The 14,934-nt window shown below is 46.8% G+C and overlaps 1 protein-coding gene and 1 pseudogene across 6 annotated transcripts in view; both read left to right on the forward strand.

Annotated features, from left to right (window-relative positions):
* Positions 1-7,423, forward strand: part of NFX1 (nuclear transcription factor, X-box binding 1) — a 74,328-nt gene extending 66,905 nt beyond the window's left edge. For 2 of the 5 annotated variants that reach the window (XM_081803077.1, XM_081803078.1), the window contains exons 20-24: positions 3,106-3,204; positions 3,770-3,836; positions 4,958-5,103; positions 5,844-5,948; positions 7,146-7,423. In XM_081803077.1, the coding sequence (XP_081659203.1) occupies positions 3,106-3,204; positions 3,770-3,836; positions 4,958-5,103; positions 5,844-5,948; positions 7,146-7,218 (490 nt within the window). In that variant the 3' untranslated portion in view covers positions 7,219-7,423. Of the gene's footprint in view, positions 1-3,105; positions 3,205-3,769; positions 3,874-4,957; positions 5,104-5,843; positions 5,949-7,145 lie in introns of those variants that run through there. The other 3 variants (XM_081803080.1, XM_081803081.1, XM_081803079.1) reach the window with 2 other exon arrangements.
* LOC102725982 (dnaJ homolog subfamily C member 15 pseudogene) lies at positions 71-2,940 on the forward strand (annotated as a pseudogene). Its single transcript, XR_014140026.1, has 2 exons — positions 71-873; positions 926-2,940. The product of XR_014140026.1 is annotated as a dnaJ homolog subfamily C member 15 pseudogene (transcript).
* Positions 7,424-14,934: the final 7,511 nt, after the last annotated feature.

Genomic DNA, 14,934 nt, shown 5'->3' on the forward strand with positions numbered 1-14,934 from the left:
TCGGGCTCCTTGCTCAGCAGGGAGCTTGCTTTTCTCCTTTTCCCTCTGCCTGCCGCTCCCTGCTTGTGCTCTCTCTCTTTGTCAAATAAATAAATAAAATCTTTTAAAAAAAATTAAAAAATTAAATCTTAAAAAAGTACCATCTAAAGTTGCAAACAGGTGACACTGCGGTGCACCGAGTCTCCCCACGTCGCATTGCCATGGCTGCCCATGGTGGCGTTGCTGCTGCCGGCAAGGGTCTGCGCTACACCGAGTACTCGCCGCCGGCAACTAAACGGCTGGACGCGGACATGGACCAGGGACTGGCAAGAAGTTTGATAGCTGTAGGACTGGGTGTTGCAGCTCTTGCATTTGCAGGTCGCTATGCATTTCAAATCTGGAAGCCTCTAGAACAAGTAATCACAGAAACGGTGAAGAAGATTTCCACTCCTAGCCTTTCATCCTACTATAAAGGAGGATTTAAACAGAAAATGAGTAGGCGAGAAGCTAGTCTTACTTTGGGTATAAGCCCATCTGCTGGCAAGGCCAAGATTAGAACAGCTCATAGGAGAATCATGATTTTGAATCACCCAGATAAAGGTGGATCTCCTTACTTAGCAACCAAAATAAATAATGCAAAAGACTTGCCAGAAGCACCACAAAACATTGATTGATGCTTAAGAATCATTCTGAAGGAAAAAAGGGGGGGAATATAAAACAAGTCCTGCAAAGTAGTCTAAACCACGGTGTTCATAATTTTCATACATGCACTGACCACAATCATTTATTCCACTATTAAGGTATATAATAATAAAAGATTAACAATCAAAAAAAAAAGTTGCAAACAGGGACGCCTGAGTGGCTCAGTTGGTTAAGCGTCTGCCTTTGGCTCAGGTCATGGTCCCAGGGTCCTGGGATTGAGTCCCACATCAGGCTCCTTGCTCAGCAGGGAGCCTGCTTCTCCCTCTGCCTGCCGCTTCCCCTGTTTGTGTGCTCTGTCTCTCTGACAAATAAATAAAATCTTAAAAAAAAAAAAAAAGTAAAGTTGCAAACATATATTCTATTGCAAGAAATGAAAACTGGCAGGCCAAATTCAGCCCACAGATATGTTTTATTAATAAGTGTTTAAATTTGAGGGCACCTGGGTGGCTCAGTTGGTTAGGCGACTGCCTTCGGCTCAGGTCATGATCCTGGAGTCCCGGGATCAAGTCCCGCATCGGGCTCCCCGCTCGGCAGGGAGTCTGCTTCTCCCTCTGACCCTCCCCACTCTCATGTGCTCTCTCTCAAATAAATAAATAAAATCTTTAAAAATAAATAAATAAATAAAATAAGTGTTTAAATTTGAATTTGTGGCCAACTAATCAAAACATCAAAAAATCTCTCAAGAATTGCTCTCGAAAATTTCAAAAGTAAGCTTAAACCAGATTCTTACGGGCATTAAACTTGCAAGAGACCCTTTTCTCAGTGTGAGCAAAAATTATACTAAGTGCTAAGCTGAATTTTATCTCTCTTTATAAAAGAAAGACATAACTGGGTGTTGATGAGGTGCCATGAGACTCGTCCACTGGCAGTCAAAACACAAATGGGCAGTTGTGGAAAGCTCTCAGACTGTGTTGCTCATGAGTCTGACATCCATACCATCTTACCTGGTAATCTCACAACTGGAAATATTTTCAAGAGAAATAACCTTAAAAGTTTTTTGCCCAGTGATATTGTGTCACTTAAAATATTCAGAAACTGGGGAACTGTTAAAGAAACTAGGGAATTTTTTTTTTTTAAAGATTTTATTTATTTGAGAGAGAATGAGAGAGAGAGCACATGAAAGGGGGGAGGGTCAGAGGGAGAAGCAGATTCCCCGCTGAGCAGGGAGCCCGATGCGGGACTCAATCCAGGGACTCCAGGATCATGACCTGAGCCGAAGGCAGTTGCTCAACCGAGCCACTCAGGCACCCAGAAACTAGGGAATGTTTAAGTAAATTCTGGTATATACATAATTAGAAGATTATGTAGCTATTAAAACAGTAAATGTGTGGGGTGCCTGGGTGGCTCAGTCATTAAGCGTCTGCCTTCGGCTCAGGTCATGGTCCCAGGGTCCTGGGATCGAGCCCCACATCGGGCCCTCTGCTTGGCGGGAAGCCTGCTTCTCCCTCTCCCACTCCCCCTGCTTGTGTTCCTCTCTCACTGTGTCTCTCTCTGTCAAATAAATAAAATCTTTAAAAAAAAAAAAAAAAAAACAGTAAATGTGAAAAACAAATAGTAATATGAGAAATGCCAATCATATAATGATAGGTGAAGAAAGGTGCCAAGTTGGGGTTTTTCAGGGTTTTTTTCTTTAACTTTTTTTTTTAAGATTTATTTATTTGAGAGCGCGAGAAAGAGAGAGAGCAGAGGCAGAGGGAGAAGCAGGCTCCTCACCGAGCAAGGAGCCCGATACGAGACTTGATCCCAGGACCCTGGGATCACAACCCAAGCTGAAGGCAGATGCCCAACTGACTGAGCCACCCAGGCGCCCTAAGATTTTATTTTTAAGTAATCTCTGCACCCACCGTGGGGCTCGAACTTATAACCTGGAGATCACAAGTCACATGCTCCACTGATTGAGCCACCCAGGTGCCCCAGATGCCAAGTTTTATATACCCTAATTGCAATGACTTAAAGGGAAAAAAATCTGAAAGGAAGTGTAATAAAATATAGTGCTTAGGTTGTTAATGGAATTCTTCCCTTTATTTTCCAGATTTTCTGTAAGGTGATCCTAATTTTAATGTTTATGTGTCTACTTTATGTATCTGATGTTTAGGTAAAACCTCAGAGACTGCCATGCCATCCCCCACTGACCACTCCCAGTGCTCTCATTCCCCGCCCCCCTTCTCTTCCAGATAACCCAAGCTGCCAGTGTCAGTCCATTTGGTTCAGTCAGACCCACATAGATTTGTCTTGTTTATTTTATTCTAGGAAGACAAACTCATATCTTGTCCCAAGTTGTTGTTATTCCTTCCTTAATAATTGGGTTTGCCGAAATGGCATCATTAATGTATAAAGAACTTAGGACATGGTGGGCACTCTGTGTTACTATAAGAAGTTTTCCTCCCCTTTCCTTTTATTTACTTATTTCTCTCTTATTTTCAGGCGGTTAGCAGAGGCATTTCATATTAGTGAGGATTCCGATCCTTTCAATGTACGTTCTTCAGGGTCAAAATTCAGTGACAGTTTAAAAGACGATGCCAGGTATGTATGTAACTTGTTACCAGCTTTCTTAATTTTGGCTTACAAGAGTGTTTGGTCTTTTAAGTTGTAGTAACTAATATGTACTCCTCTGTGATTGAGCCAGTTAAAGTTTATATATCTATTATAAGAGATTATATGATGCTTAATAAAAATCCTTTCTTGGTTTCTCACAATTGTCCCCTTGAAGAATTGAGCATGGGGTGTGGGTGTGTGGACCCTGTAGTAGAAGTTTGGGGCTCCTAGGGCTTGGACTAGCCTGACCTGAGAGATCTCTGGCTGCCGACATGGGCCCTCACTTGGGCAGTAATAGCTGTTATTTTCCTCCTGTGTCCTGACCCTCCAGACAGCTCTTTCTCCTTCCCATCATCTCCTTTCTCATACTTGTTTTCTTTTTCTCTTCCTTTGTTATTCACAGTCAGTCTTCTGTTATCTGACAATTCCTGACCTTTGCCATTTTTCCGCCCACATTGTTCATTATCTGCAGGTTAGGGCAGAGAGTGTGGGTGGAAGGGAGTCTCAAAAAGCAGGAACAGATGAAATTAACTGTGGTGATTTCTCATTTCAGGAAGGATTTAAAGTTTGTCAGTGACATTGAAAAAGAAATGGAAGCCCTTGTGGAGACCGTGAATAAGGTTGAAGTCAAAACATCCAACTGGACATGTCTCTAAGGCTAGCTTGATTAAAAAAAAAAAAAAAAAATCAAGTTCCCAGAAACACCATCAGTGTAGAGTAGTTACAGGAAAATGTCACAACTTCTTGACGATCCTTATCTTTCCCAAAAGCCCAGCCATTATAACATCCATGGAAGCCTTGTCCTGGTTCAGCAAAGATATGCTCCATCAAATTCAGTGTAAATAAAAAATCTTAGCTCAGTGGCTAAGATTGGGTGAAGAAGCTCTGGAAAGCCAGAGGCATTCAGTAGTGACAGCTGAATGACTGTTGGGTACTTAGGAAGACATAGTCTCTGGGGGGCTGTTGAATGATAGGGCACACTGGTTCTTTATTACCCCCCAGGCAGAGTAGAAACCCTTGGGTAAGGATCAAAAGTTGAATGACTAGAGCCCTTGTCCTGGAGATAGCTTTAAGGGAAAAGTCTTTTAGTCAGAAGCAGCCAACCTCAGGGTGGCTCCCTCTTTATTCCGTGGGGACCGTGAATGAGGATGAGATGCCTGTATTAGTTCCATATCTAATGAAGGTGGATTTCCTTCCCACCATCTCCCTTAGCCCCTGCTCTTCCTCCCTTCGTTCCCTCTGTTCCCACTTCCCAGGATACTAACATGAAGGAAAAAATGGGATCATTGTTCCTCTCTAACTAGGAAACTTGTGCAAATGTATTTCCCTGCTAGTGTGTCTGTACCTGCACACTCATGATTTTTAGTGTAGAATATATTTTTATAAGAAATGAGACTGTCTTGTTTTAGGTCTTCAATTTATTTAGTCATTTCTTGGGTATATCACTTACTCCCCAGTTACCAGCCCAGTAGGAGGAACCATTATACTGTCCACCTAGTTTCTTTTCACTTACTAACCCTGGCCAGCTGCTACTATTGCGGCTCAAAGAATAGATGAAGGAAGTGCATCAGACCTTATCCTCCCAAACCCCTCGGCTTGCTTAGCAGCCAGCAAAATACTGTATGCTGTGGGCCTCTAAAACTCAGCCACCTCTTTGTTGACCCAGCTGTTTTGGACCTTTGTAAGTATATTCTGTTTGCAGGATGATTTTATCAATCAGTCATCTTTTCCCTCAATACAGGGAAAGAATAGTAAGAAGAGCCACTGCTTCCCTCCCATGAACAGAGACCACCGCCGGATCATCCACGACCTGGCCCAAGTGTATGGCCTGGAGAGCGTGAGCTATGACAGTGAACCAAAGCGCAATGTCGTGGTCACTGCAGTCAGGTGGGTTGATCTTGCCATCACAGGAGGAATGCTCATTTCGGCAAGCTGAACCTCGGAAGCAAGGTCTACCAACATTTGCTTGCCTTAATTCCTCTCCTAGAAGAATAGATAGAAAATCTGCTTCTGGGCTAGCCTTTCTGACATGATCAGAAGGTCTGATCTAAAGGTCTGAACCAGAGAGCAAAGCCCATGCTTCAGTCCCCAGGACAGACATGCCTAAAGACACACAAGGCTCTTGTCTGCCCTGATTCATGAGCAACACTGGAGGCAGCATTTCCTCAGGCCCAGGGAACAGACCCTGAGGGCCTGGCTTGAGTGCCTGCCCATCCCATCTGTCTGTCCCTTTTTCCCTTGTCCTCCGGCATGATGAAAGCAAAAAATGCTGGACTCTGATTCAGGGCATCGCCCGTAAACAGTGTTTGCCAGTAGAAGAAACTGAGGCTGCAGTGTGACCTGGGAAGTGACAGGGAGGATCTAGGATCACTGTCAGAACCTGACAGAGTAGGTCCTTACCAATGAAGAAAACTTGAGCATGGGTTGAGAGGGAGCAGGTAACAGGCCCAGACAGAGGTGAGTGGAAGGACGAGGGTTAAATGAAGGTGACCATGCCTGAGAGGGGATGGGTCACGTCAGAGCCCTCAGCAGCAGCACAGTGAAAGTCATGACTGGATTTCCAGCAGTCTGCCTGTCTCCACAAACAGTTCTCACTTTTCAATACTTTGTGTTCTGACTTTTATCAGAGGGAAGTCCATTTGTCCTCCTAGCACGCTGACATGTGTCCTTGAAAGGGAAATGCAGTCACGACCTCCACCACCAATTCCTCATCACAGACATCAGACAGACAAGTAAGGATCCTTCAGCTGCTTTCCAAAGGCCCTGTCTATTCAGAGAAGCCAGCAGGGGCTGAACTGTCTGGGACTCCACCAGCCATTGGCGACCTCTCAGGCCTGGCCTTGGGGTGCTTTGTTCAAATTAGTAAGGTTTGACTGGGATGTCAGACATTTGTTCCTGCCTGAGGGGTCCCAAGTTTGATGTTCATAATGCCCACTTCCCCTCTGGGAAAAAGTCACTGGACATAACTTCCATGGTGTAGGTGGTGACACTGGGAAGTGGATTCAGTCTGTCACACCAGAGGATTTAGGAACATCACATGGTTCACAAAGTTATTGTGGAGGTGAAAGTCAGCTAGTGGGCGGGGTTGCAGTGAAGGTAGAGACTTTTGTGTTTTGACCTGTCTACTTCTGTATGGTTTAAATAATTTTTATAACAAAAACATATTTTCATGATTTAAAGAGAAAAGAAAACCACATTGGCAAGCAGCAAGTCTTAGGAGCAGGGAAGGAGCACCATCCCTTTTTCCCTTATTGTGACTGAGGCAGCATTGCTGAAAGTTGCTCTAAAACCCAGCAGGGTCCCTAATGCTGTCCTGGCCTTCCACACAGCAGCCCTACCAGAACCTCTTATACAGAACCTCTGGGAGGGCAGGAAGGGCAGTTTACAGGGTCACCATGATGGCCTTAGCAAGCAGTGTTCCCAAAGACTGGACAGGACAGCTGGGTGTTGCCCATTGGGCATAACCTTGGCAAGGATTGTCTAGATCAGTGTAGTTCCCCAGGACCAGCCCTGCTTCACCCCTGGAGAGCAGACGGCCTGGATTCTAGTCAGCCCAGCTCCATATCCATGTGGGCAGTGGTTTGGGAAATGTGAAGGTATTCCACATGTTATTCCACAGCTGTGTCCAGTACTACCTCAACATAACCGTGTGGGATCTTTGGCCTGTTTATGCCATGCTATCTTTTTTTCCCTTTGTTTGCTTTATTTTTGTATAAAACTTTGTGGAAAACTTTTAGAGTAGAGAATATGTTAATATAGTGAACCCTTGTGTGCCCATCACCAAATTTTAATAGTTCCCAGTTCATGTGGGCCCCCCTATCTTATCAAAGCTTTGCAAATGGCAAATTGGCTGATCCTTAACTTTCTGAAGACTTCAGTCTGTTTCCCCCAAACAAGAAAAGATTGATCATTCTTTGTTTGCTTTTCAGGAATCCTGCAAGCAGTAATTTACAGAAAATAGCCAAGGAACCAGTAATTGACTACTTTGATGTCCAGGACTGAGAAGATCAAGATGCACTTAGATAAAAGAATGATTAGGTGTGATGGAGACTTGTTTGCCAGCAGATAAATCATGCTTGTTCCCAACTGCCTGGTGGACTCACACACAGTCTCACATACTGTCTTGTACTGATATGTCCAAAGCATGAGTGTGTCAGAAATTCCCTTGTCCTCTCTTCTGTCTGTATAAAGTGTTTCAGTACAGCCAGATCTCTGACTAGATGGTCACTAGTGATTCAGTCATGTATTTGCAGAGGCTCCACCATCACTGATTGCTCAGAGGGCCGGGGGAACATTGGGTTTGATTTGAACAAACCAGAATTTTAGCCTGAAAGTGGCACTTAGTCAAAGCCTCAGTTGTCCCAATTATCCATCCTCCTCTTAAAAATGCCTGCAACATTAGCTGCACCTCATTTTTTGGATTAATCCAAACTGATCACAATCTTTGGAAAGACACAAGTGAACTTCTCAGTCCAAAATACCAAACACATCCAGAATCACACGTGTTGTGTTAAACCTAGCTATCTTATCTGAGTCTTTTGCCAAAAACTCTCATAGTTCTATCTGGCTGAATTGATCTTAGGGGTTCTTAATGCCATCAGTTCTAGACCTAGAAAAGGGGTCAGGGTGCTTTACAGAATTCCATTTTCTAGAGTTCAGGGATGTGGCTCATCCCACATCACCGAGCCTGTCCTGTTGCAGTTTAGCTATATATGCTATGATGGTAGAGGACATAGAGCAAGCTCTCCTCCTGCCAGGTTCACACTGTGGCCTCTGTGTACTGACCAGTGTAGCCCTAACTCCTCTTGGGTTGAGAAAGAGTCTCAGATAGATTTATCTTTCCTGTGTTGCTTTCTCCCAGGCCTGGAGCAGCTGTATTGGCTCTCCTTGTCTCTGAGCTCTGGACTTCTGTTTAAATATTCACAGAACTATGTGGACAGTCCAGGGCTTATCCCAACAGCCCTCTGGAGGCATTCTTGAGTCTTTTGTAAAGGCAGGTGCATTGACAGTTAACATTAGTTTGGCCCTCTCTGCCGTGGCACCCTTCCAGCTTGGAGGCCAGACTTGCAACAACTTCTTTGTCCAGAGCAAGCCCAAGCCCCAGAGCAACGGATTTCAGAAGTGACGTCACAAAACTGGCACTTAGTTTTCATAGGAAGAGCAGGACCACCCTTTGGTCCTGACCCAGACAATCTGCCTTGAGAGGCAGCAGGTACAGGAAGAAGAAGAAGCAACTGGAGGGAGGAGATGGAAAACTACAAAACCTCCTCTCTCTCGACTCATTTAGCACAGGGTCAGTGGCCCCAAACAGCAGGAAGCCCACGAGCATCTGTTAACATCTTTGAAGCAGTGGTTCAATGGATGACCTGCTCATGAAGAACATCTCAGAATTCAGGAGGCAGGAGACCTGATTCTAGATGCCAGCTGTGCCACATAACTCGCCACTTGATGGAATGGAGGTATCCACCTGCCTTAGCAGGGTCGTTGTAAAGATTAAATGAGATCAGATACATGTAGGTGCCTGATCTATCATGAATGCTAAAAGTTTATATAAATGATACTTGGGGGTGCCTGACTGGCTCAGCTGGTAGAGCATCTGACTCTAATTTTGGGGTCATGAGTTCAAGCCCCATGTGGGGTGTAGAGTTTACTTAAAAAGAAAAATGAGGGGCACCTGGGTAGCTCAGTCTGTTAAGCTTCTGACTTTTGATTTCAGCTCAGGTCATGATCTCAGGGTTATGAGATGAGCTCTGCTCTGGGCGTGGAGGCTGCTTAAGATTCTGTCTGTCCTCCCTCTGCTCCTCCCCCACCCACCTCTCTCTGTCTGTCTCCCTCTCTTAAAAAAAAAAAAAAAAAGATACTTAGTATCTGGAAAATATATAAGCATCTTCTTCCTCCATACTATTAGCTACGTAAAAGTATAGAATGCTAAACAGACCTCTTCTGGAGAATGCTTATGTGCCCACCACGTGCAGCCTTGTGCTAAGGCTGTGGCCTGTTCTTCACAGTTAGTAATCCAGCAGAGGACACATACCTGAACAAATGTCTATAATGGAATTGGTCATCTACAAATAAGTCATTAGTCTGTTATTAAAAGCTGAGTAGAGCCATAAGAGGAGTTTCCTGTGACGTGGTAGGAGTGGGTTAGCTCTCGTGGTTGGGAGAAGGGAAACGGGAGGAAACATTTGGGCTGAGTCTTAAAATGGTAGTCTGCCATTAGAAGAAGAAGAGAAGCATGCCAAGGAAAGATAAATAGCGTAAGACAAGCCCAGGGATGTGGTTTGTGGTGGGGTTGAAGAACGGTTATTTGTTCAGAGTGGGCAGACAACTGGAAGGACAGGTGATGAGGCTGGAGAGGTAGGAAGGGGTCAGCTGTGGAGAACCACAAGGAGCCACTGGAGGGTCCTAAGCAGAGAATGGCATGACTGGATTTTTGATCCAGAGTGGGAGTCAGCAAATGTTTTCTGTAAAGGTCCAAATAGAAAATATTTTAGGCTTTGTGAGTCTTAGAGTTTCTGTTGCAGCTACCCAACTCTGCCATTGTGATGTCAAAGTGGCCGCAGACAATACATAAGCAAATGAGCATGACTCTGTCCCCGCAATACCTTATTTTATAGACACTGAAATTAGAATCTCATACAGTTTTTCATGTCACAATATCATTTTTTTCCCAGCTAAAACCATTTTTAGCTCATGGGTTGTACAAAAACAGGCAGCAGGCTGGATTTGGCCAAGGACCTTAGTTTGCCCGCCCAGTTCTAGAGCAGTGTCTCCAGCAGAGTGTATAGAAGGGATTGGAGGATTAACTTTGAGGCAAGAGACCCAGGAAAGAGCTATAGGGAGTGATCCAAGTGAAAGATGAGGATGGGGGTTAGTGCTGCAAAGGGAAGAGATTCAGGAGATTGGATAGGATGCTTGAGGTCATCGGGGAGCTAACACCCTTCAGATCACTAAAGGGGCCCCAGGCCCCCTCAGCAAGGGGAAGCTCCTTTCTCATGGGTTTGGCAGATTCTCCACTGAGCAGTGGCCTTGGGCAAGAATTTACATGTGGACTAAAGGAATCCATTCGTGGAGGAATCCCATGGGTGACGACCCCACATTACTGCTCCCTGAGAATCAGGTGATAGCATCCCTTCCCCTTCCAGGCCCGCCCTCTCCTTCAGCAGGAGGTTCTTTATGGGGCCAGAGCTTTTCAGAGACCCAAGTTCTTATCTCTGGAATTCCCTCTGGCTTGTCAGGCAGGGCTGGCTCCTTTCAACAGTGGTGCCAGTCTGAGGTGCAGTGGGAGGTTGTATTCAGGCTTGGAGATGAAAGCAGCCCTCCTGATTGCAGGGGTCTGTGTGAAGCAGCTCTGGATCCTGTCCTAGACAGGCCAGAGAGCAGACCACGGGAGGGGAAGAAAGAATGTCAGTCTTGTAGGAGAGGTTCAAAGTCTCAAACAGTGGGTCCTGTGATTTAGGTTTGGGGGAGGGGATCCTTCCATCATGGTGTCAGCCTTCTTGCTTCATGCCTGAAAGCCTGGAGACCTTGTTCTCTAAGGATAACCTGCTAGTGTGCCTTCTCTTCTAAAATTGGGGTGTGAATTGCTGGTCACCTTCACAGACCTGTTCATATGCCCAGCCATACCCATTGTGACATTTCTTCCTCCCAAGCTCCCTACATGACCTCAGCACAGATACCCCAGACGATCTCTCATGGCTTTTTAGAGCCCACAAATCCCCAAAGAGCTCTAAGCTAGCCCAACCCCTCAGTCTACAAAGGCCTAGCCCAGAAGGGGCAAGGCTCCATGGGGTCACTCTCAGTGTGAGCCAGGCCAAGACTGGAATCTATGTCGGGAGGTGTCTGAGTCCTCAAGGAAAGGGCAACTGTCTTCCCCAAACAGGATTCCCTTGGAGCCCTTCCCAGTGGCCTGGGCCACCCTCAGCCTCAGGCTTTATGTGGTAACTCTTCATAAGGCATAGCCTCCTGGGAGAGAGGGAGAGAAAGAATCTCAAGCAGACTCCCCACTGAGCACAGAGCCCAACACAGAGCTTGATCCCACGATATTGAGATCATGACCTAAGCCGAAACCAAAAGTTAGATGCTCAACCAATGGCATCACCCAGGTGCCCCTGAAGTATATATTACTATCTCCATTTTACCAGTGGGTAAAGGTTGAAGTTAGGTCCCTTGCCCGAGATCACTCAGTGAATAATTGGGGATCTGAAATTCCTGTAAGGCCGGACTCCAAAACCTGTGTCCTCCACTACACACACAGTTTACCTTGGGAGTCTCTGGGACTGCAATATCTGGCAGGTCAGGACAGGTGGGATGGAAGTTTATACTGTGTTCTAATGTAGGGAACACCAGCAACCCCCAGAAAATGGGACTTTTCCTAGAATGGCCGCTAAGGGACAGTATGTATCCCCAAACCAGGAGCCTGGGGAGTGGTGGGGTAGCGGTTCCACTTTGCTTCAAAAAAAGCTCTTACTTAAAACTTTTTAGTAGAGTTTATAACCAGTATCTTTAAAAATTATTACCTCTCCATTTTTTTTAAATACTGTTTTCTGTTTGTTGACATAAACAGCGTAAGCACGGGGAAAAACATAAGTCACGCAGATATCTGAAGGAAAAACATCTCAGGCAGAGGGAACAGCCATTGCGAAGGCTCAATGGTGGAAACATCCCATGTACCTTGAAGGAACAGCAAAGCCATCCAGCTGTAGGGGAATGAATAGGGAGAAAGAAGCAGGGGCCTGGAGGCCATTGGGAGGCTTAGGGCAGAGGAGTAAAGGATGTGATTTGGCTTATTTTTTGAAAGGAACATTCCAGCTGATGTATTGAGACTACACTATAGGGGTGACTCAGAGCAAAAAGGCTGGAAGATGATCAGAAGACCACTTCTGTAATCCAAGAGAGGTCTGGGTGATGGTGGTGGGGTGATGAGAAGTGGTTGGTTTCTAGATAATTTTGCAGGTAACACCTATAGGGTTTGCTAACAGCTGGGATGTGGGTGGGGTGTGAGAGAGAATGGAGTCAGGGACGACTTCAAAGATTTTGGCCTGAGCAACGGGAAGACTGAATTTGCCATTTACTGAGATAGGAAAGAGTGTGGGAGGAGCAGGCTTGAGGGATGAAAATCTGTTCAGTGGGTGGTTGTACATGGGAATCTAAAGTCTGGAAACAGGATTGGACAGGAGATCTAATTTGGGGAGCTGTTGGCATATAATGGTATTTACAGGCTGGTAAGGTCACGTTGGGAAGGAGGGTGAAAGAGAAGAGGTCTAAGGACTGTACTCTGGGCACTCCATCATCTAGAGGGCAGGGAGCTGAGGACAGGGCAGGAGTCAGACATTTCTGGAGCCAGAGCTGGGGGTTGAAGTTGGAGGACTCAGTGCTACAGGAAAGTCCTGTGTGGTGGGGGTCTCTGGAGTTTTCCTTCTGGTTGCCTAGGAGAGTCTGGGCTTCTTTTGCTTGCCTGACCGTTCTGAACCTTCTGAGAGAAGGGGCTGGTCCCATAGTACAAGTCAATTAGGGTTCTTGGGGCCAGGGGAGATCATGGGCATTGGCTGCCTCCTCCCCTTTAGCCATCTCTTAAACATGGGTACTCTCCAGGACTCCATCATCTCTCTCTGGGCCACCTCATCCATCTGCAAGCCTTCATGTGCCTCTCTGGACTTAAAAGCTCTATCTCTAGCCCAGCCTGTGTTTATCCCTGGATGCCCCACAAACACCTCCAGTTCAGCATGTCCAACCTCCAAACTCTCTCCTAGTATATATACTACTTTCCAGTCTCTCCTACCCCAGCACCGATTCTCCCTTAGAAGTTCATCTTCTCCCTAATGTCCTCGACCTGGGGCAAGAGGCCAGAATAGAGTGGGGGTTCTGGGGCAGTGGGGAGGACAGGAACACATTCTTGCTGGACCTGGCTGGGCTGTGCCAAGGGCCTTTTGTGACCCCCATCCGAGGAATCCTCCTTACCAGCCGATGGGGATTTTGTTGGGTCCCTGGAGGACTCAAGGGATCAGTCCCAGATTTAAGACCTCATCTGTGTGCCTGGGTGTACCTGGCTCTGAGCTGTGTGTCTTCTCTCTCTGCCCCTGACCCAGCCTATGAAGCTCCAACCACCCTTATTAAGACCCCCAACTGGGCCAAGAGCATAAGCATCCCCTCCAGAAGCCCCTGCACACACCCTCCAGCACCCACCCACCCCCTTGACTCCTGAGCACAGACGTAAGGGGAGACCATGACCTCTGGCAAATTCTTCCTCACCCTGCTTCATCACAGCAAAGTGCCAAGGGCAAAACTGAAACCTGAAGCACCTCGCCTCTGAGCTTCATTATCCCCATTTTACAGATGAGGAAATTGAGGCCCAGAGAGGTTCAGTAACATGCCAAAGCTCAGTGGAGGGCACTTGAGTGTTTGGGGTTATTTGTTCATTAGGGGTCTTTGTTTTTTGAGTGTTTCATTATTTTAACTGTACCTGTATGTTATATATGCGTATTTATAGGATGTATTTCACAATTTAGAGACCAAACAAAAAAACTAGGCAAGGCCATACTGGTAAGGACTGGAATCCCTACTGTCTACCCCTTACCAAGCCAATCTCCCCAGGCCTCAGCTTCCTTGGATGTAAGATGGGCATGATGATGTGAGGACCACAGGAGGGTGTAGCATGGCAACAGGGAACGCACTGTCCACATGCCAGGCAGACTCATTTTCTCATCCCAGCAGCCTTGTGAGGTGGGAGCTGTTATTATCCTGTCTTACCTAAAGTCAGCCAGCTAGTGAGTGGTAAGAGCCAGGATTTGCATCCAGCCTGGCTGCCCTCTTTGTGCTCTCAGGGGCCACAGTATGGGCCCTGCGGCACCCAGGAGAACTGGGTCATACCTCTTTCCCACTTCAGGGTCAGCACAGAGGTAGGTACATAGCCATGGGTCAGGCTGCACAGCTCTGAGGGGCCACGGGACCCCAGCCTGGCCCGAGATGGCTGCTCCCATCTCTTTCTGGGCTGCAGGACCCCATCTGAGGGAGGAGACAGACTAGCCCGACCGGCGTGCTGCCTGTGGGTTCCTGTCCTCGGAGGCCCTGAGTGGGGAGAACAGGCAAGGACAGGGAGTGAGGGGCTCTCCCAAAGCCAGGACCACCACGCTGAGGAGCAAACCTTCATCTGCAAAGTCCTGAAGTGGCCTGGCCTGGGGCTGGGAGTTGTTCCTGCCCTACCCTGTCCCCGTTTCAACCACAGCCTCAGTTGGGGTGGGGGAAGGGAAGTGAGGTCATGACATGAGACTGCAAAATACTGGAAGAAGTCAGAGCTGGGGTCTCCCCGCAGACACCAACAAATCCAAGCCTCATGCACAGATAGGGAAAATGAGACTGAGAGAGGGGAGGGGTTCCGTCCAGGTCACACAGCCAGTTTGTGTTGGGCTAGGGCCTGGGAGAATGGGAGCTGAACAGGACTTCCATGACTCATATCCCAACCTGGCTCCCAGAGGTACACAGATGCATCTCCTGGATCCAGCCAGGGCGCAGTTACAGGAGAGACTCTGTGTGTGTGTGTGTGTGTGTGTGAGAGAGAGAGAGAGAGACAGACAGCAGAGCTAAGGGCATGGTTACAGGAGAGACTGTGTGTGTGTGTGTGTGTGAGAGAGAGAGAGAGAGAGACAGACAGCAGAGCTAAGGGCATGGTTACAGGAGAGACTCTGTGTGTGTGTGTGTGTGTGTGTGTGTGTGTGTGTG

The sequence above is a fragment of the Leptonychotes weddellii genome, chromosome 14, assembly GCF_054177405.1.
Source record: "Leptonychotes weddellii isolate Sample4059 chromosome 14, ASM5417740v2, whole genome shotgun sequence".
NCBI lineage: Eukaryota > Metazoa > Chordata > Mammalia > Carnivora > Phocidae > Leptonychotes > Leptonychotes weddellii.